The sequence below is a fragment of the Oratosquilla oratoria genome, chromosome 1 (genome assembly GCF_046742065.1).
Source record: "Oratosquilla oratoria isolate Oo_2021 chromosome 1, ASM4674206v1, whole genome shotgun sequence".
NCBI classification, from domain to species: domain Eukaryota; kingdom Metazoa; phylum Arthropoda; class Malacostraca; order Stomatopoda; family Squillidae; genus Oratosquilla; species Oratosquilla oratoria.
This window is the reverse complement of record NC_134777.1, coordinates 123,721,628-123,726,964: the sequence shown is the minus strand read 5'-3', so window position 1 is coordinate 123,726,964 and position 5,337 is coordinate 123,721,628. Positions and strand designations below refer to the sequence as shown.

Below are 5,337 nucleotides of genomic sequence, written 5' to 3'. Positions count from 1 at the left end.
CCATCCGAGGGAGGGGAGGGGAGGGGAGTGGAGGGGATGGGCGGTCGATGGATCCAACATTCCGTCCAGCTGTAGAGTCGTTTTCAAATTTCTCCCAACTTCCTAACGGTTCTTACCAAGTAAACACGACTCCAGTTGCCAAGTATTTATATATATATTTTTTTGTGTGTATTTTTTGTATGTTATGTTTGGTTGGGGTTGTTTGTTGTGGAACCGTGTGGAACTGGGTAGTGGTTTGGGTGGTTGTGGCGGTTAAGTGGAGTGGCTTGTGGAAGGGTTTGTGGATGTTGCTTGTGTCCATTGCGTGTTTATGTCGTACCTGCCTTGCTTGCTTGCGTCGCTTTAGGGGAGGGGTGATCTGTGTTTGAGAGTGTGCAGTTGGCTAAGTTTTTATCCATGTATTTATTTGTTTATTAATCTATTTTTCATCTATTTGTATGTATTTGATTTTGTTTGTTTATGTTCTCTTACTGATTTTGATAACATCACGTCGTTTTCGTCGTCGTTGTCGTCGTCTTCGTCATCGTCGTCGTCATCATAGCCTCAGTATGGGATATTGACTGCATGTCTCATGCAATCAATACTTTAGCGACTTTAGTGGCCACGCAGCATTCTTCTATGATTGAGGACTGATCACTTCTCAGAAAAGAATTCTGATCAGTTTCATACTTTCTCCCACCCCCTCCGGTCCTTCCTTAAATTTCTCCCTGGCTATTGCTAACAAAATACCCTCACCACAATATAAATGTAAAGAAATTTACAATTTATTTTCATTTTTTCGTTGTTAGAATTGATCAGTTGGTTTTATTTTGACTTCTTGATATCATAACATCAACTGCTCCCCTCGACCCTTCACTCCCTTGGGTATATCTGTAGTCTACTACAAACACTTTAATGAACCAGCACGTTGTTATTTATAAGTGTCAAGTATTTTCGTAGCCTCGTGATGCAGATTGGCATGTTATTCGATGATAAAAACGATCAAGTGGATATTGGTTTTGAGAAATAAATAGAGGCGACTTCTGTCAATCAAGAGAAATGGCTTCTTCACATTCTTGGTCAAACAAACTTTTGACGAGTTTCCTGGAACGTTCCAATTTTAGTCGAATGTCCTCAGGTTAATTCCATGACAGTATCGACCTAATTTAACCTTAACACAAACCTAACCTTAACCTAACTTAACCCAACCTTAACCTAACCCTAACCCAAACCTAACCTAATCCAACCCAACCTTAACCTAATCTTAACCTAAACCTAATCTTAACCTAACCTAACCCAACCCAACCTTAACCTAACCTAACCTTAACCCAAACCTAACCTTAACTTAACCCAAACCAAACTAAACCTAACCTTAACCCAAACCTAACCTTAACCCAAATCTAACCTTAACCTAACCTAACCTTAACCCAAATCTAACCTTAACCTAACCTAACCTTAACCCAAATCTAACCTTAACCTAACCTAACCTTAACCCAAATCTAACCTTAACCTAACCTAACCTTAACCCAAACCTAACCTTAACCTAACCTAACCCAAACCTAACCTTAACCCAACCCTAACCTTAACCTAACCCATCCTAACCTAACCTAACCTAACCAAACCTTAACCCAACCCTAACCTTAACCTAACCCATCCTAACCTAACCTAACCTAACCTAACCTGACTTTTCCTAATGAGCGGCGGCAGTCTCATTCCGTGTCCTCTTCTGGTCTCCACGCGTTGCAGCAGCAGCACGGCCTACTCTTAACATCCATTAAGAACTAAGTGTCCCATTCCACCACAACTGAAACACAATCGTGTAGTATGCCGTGATGTTACGTTGTGTGTGACGCAACGTGATGTGAATCGATGTCATATGGCGTGATGTGACGAGACGTAAAGTGACGTGATGTGACGTCACGTGACGTCATCCACAACTATGATGACATTTCCATTCCTTACAGAATTGCCAAAGAGTTCAATGCAAGTGGACAATAAAAATAGTTTTCGTTTTTTTTTCTTTTATTTCAATATATTGTTATGTGGCGAGGTACTGTCTAGTTGAACATTAAACCAAACATAACATCAACCGACTCTCCGTATTCGGTCAATTACAGTCTCGGTGATTACGAATTCTGTTTCTGAGTGGCTTAGCCATCTCTGTATGATAAATAGTGATATATATGTATGTATATATGTATATATATTTATATATTTTAATAACCACTTAACTTGCCATATTTGGCTCATTAAAAGTCTTTGTTCAGGCTGCCGGCAGGCGATTTTATTTAGACGAGGGTAACCTTCATATGACGTCATAGACTTAAGAACTGTTGGGTCGTATTTGATTCATTAAAGGATGTTGTTCTGTTTGCCGTCGGCCGATTTAATTCATTTGTGGCTTATTCAGTGTGAATGTCTTTTTATGATGATGTCCCTTTCCCGCTAACCAGAATAAAATAAATCGCGAGAGGCCTTTATTGCAGTGACGTCATCTCAGTTTAGGAAAATCATTGGCCCTAAGTCAGAATCATATCCTTATATAGCGTTACCATGGTCTTGGATCACGTGCTAGAGTCGTGATCAGCAGCTATTACCCTCCCGGGTGAGAGCTCCATAGGTTGTTCTATGGTTAATATTGTAGATTAGCACACACACACACACACACACACACACACACACACACACACACACACACACACACACACACACACACACACACACACACACACACATGCACATATACACGCACAAACAAAGAAACAAACAACCTCCTTGCTTAAGGGAGGCAGTAACGGTTTGTAGTATTATGATGCTTTTCCAAATACTGAACGGGACTCTCTCGATACCGCTAAATTAGCAGGCCAAGACGCTAACTACTGCATTAAACCGTGTGCGTCTCTATATGCGTGTGTGTGTATGTACGTGCGCGTGTGTGTATGTGCGTGTGTATGTGTGCATATGTACATGTCTGCTTGCATGACGGCGCTTGCATGTCTTGAACAATTTTACAGCTTCCTTGTTCGCGTGTATATTCGTTATTGCCTTCTAGTTTGCCATGATTCCAGGTTCGTTCTCTAACTAACTCATCTAGTTGTGCAACTAACATCATTTCCTTTCTTGTTGCAGTTGCAGAAGAGCCCAGTGGTAACGTTTCTGAGTCTCAGCTAGGTCGCCCTCAAGTAGAAGAAGAAGAAGAAAAGTCTACGGTAAGTATACGCCATGTATTTATATGTCTTTCAGTGATAAGTCATCCACATAGATAGGTATATAGATAGGTAAATGAATGGATAGATACACGAAAAATTATATAGATATAACAATATTTATATACAAGATAAATGTTTAGATGAATAATTAAGTAAATAAAAGTAGATACATTATAGACAAATGAATATGTAAATAATCGTACATATGAATAAGGTCATAGATATTGGAATAGAGGCATACATTGTTAAATGGATGAATAATTAGATGATTTATTTAATATATGAACAAAGAATAATCAAATGACGACAATTTCACAAATTGACGAAGACAAATTTACAAGTACAAATAAACGAATAAAAAAGAAATAACTTGTAAATAACAAATGTACGCAATAAAAAACAAATTATAAAGAAATAATGAATGATATTTTATCCTTATTGTGATCCATACGTTTATTTCAAGGGGGTAGATATTGTCTATAACAGTGGTCGGCAACCATTACAGCTACAAGAATTTTTTTTCTTCAAGTTTTATAACAATTTTGTGTTGTCGGAACCGCAATAAGTTCAGATTAGGAGAGATATTTCTACAAATCATGATAATTGATGGCTACAGTATATATATATATATATATATATATATATATATTATATATATATATATATATATATATATATATGTATGTATATATATATATCTATATATCTATTAGTGAACTTAGGGAGCAGGTTTTCATTAATACATTTTCCAAACATGGACTCGTTCGGAAATGTATATATATATATATATATATATATATATATATATATATATATATATATAAGTTTTTGCCTGGAATGTTTTACAAATGTACAATACATGACGTGTTTGTTATTATGGAATAATAATTTTGTAAGAATCTTCTGGTGGCACACAAGTGGCCTGAAAGAGCCCAATGCGGCTACTGAGCCGCAAGTTGCCGACCGCTGGTCTATAAAATCTAACTTCGTCTATTTTGCGTGCAGGACCTACCTGACGGCCGAGGCGACTGCAGCGCCACGCCCTTAGGAACCACGCCCTTGGCCTTGGCAGGAAATATGGTGACCTTGTGTGACCTAATGTAGATCTGGACAAGGTCATTTTGTTTTCTTTTTTTTAACGAAAAGAGAAAAGGCTTTATCATAACAATGAGTGGACAAGAAAAGAATTTTTTTATAAATATGAAAAGACGTCGGGGAAATATCAAAGAATAAGAACAAAAAGATATCAAATGGAAGATTTTTTTTTTTTTTCTGGGGGAGTTCTTCGTTTGAGATGGTGAAGTGTGTACCTTGCCCCCTCCCGTGGGCGTGAATGAGCAGAGGGCGCAAACCTCGAATTTCTCGTGTGGGCGTGTGCCTTTATCCACTCGTAGGCGTGGTCCCCCTTCGCACCTTCCTGTGGGCGTAAGTACCAAAAACCGCCCCAAAGGGCGCGACCCTCTCCCCCGGGCCTTCCTGCGTCGGGGGACAACGACGATGCTGTCCTTTGATGTCAAGAAGTGGAGACCCCTTAGTAGCGTCTCCCGAAGAAACCTGGAGTCCGACCTCCCGTGCTAACTCCCAACAAGAGCGAACACCTTCCTGAAGAAGGCGGAGACCTTCCTGCCGAAGGCGTCGACGAACTTCCTGCAGGAGTCCGAAATCGTCAGCCACCCTAGCCACCATGCCAGCTCCCCCGCTTCTGCCCCCTCGCCCGGGGGTCCTCCACGCCGTGTCCTCCTGGTGCAGAAGGAGTTATCGAAGTGTCTCCCGAACTCGCCCGATCGTCACCGCCCGGAGGTGCTCCTCTAGGACCGGCGGCGGAGCCCCGAGGCCCAACCCTCCTCCAGGAATCTGGGGGGACTGTGGTCGCGGGCTGGTGGAACTAGTGTACCGGGGGCTTGCCCAGGTCGCTCCTGTCGGGGTGACGTATGTGGTCGGGGTGGTTGGGGGCAGTGTGGCTGGAGCGGCTGTCTCTTCGTCCCTCCTGGTCGCGGCTGTCACGTCCCTTCTGACGGGTAAGTACGCCTGCGAGAAAAAAATCATAGTTATTAATCCTAAGTTATCTAAGTCATCTTCCACTATCTAGAAAATCTTCGGATGCTAGAAACACATTTTGATATTCTGATGTATTCTAGAAAGGAGTTTT

At 41.0% G+C, this 5,337-nt stretch overlaps 1 protein-coding gene across 1 annotated transcript in view; it reads left to right on the top strand.

Moving 5' to 3' along the window:
- The first annotated feature begins 4,332 nt into the window (after positions 1-4,332).
- Positions 4,333-5,337, top strand: part of LOC143026179 (uncharacterized) — a 46,934-nt gene continuing 45,929 nt past the window's right edge. The window contains exon 1 of the mRNA XM_076186197.1: positions 4,333-5,206. Coding sequence (XP_076042312.1) covers positions 4,873-5,206 — 334 coding nt within the window. The 5' untranslated portion in view covers positions 4,333-4,872. The remainder of the gene's footprint in view (positions 5,207-5,337) is intronic.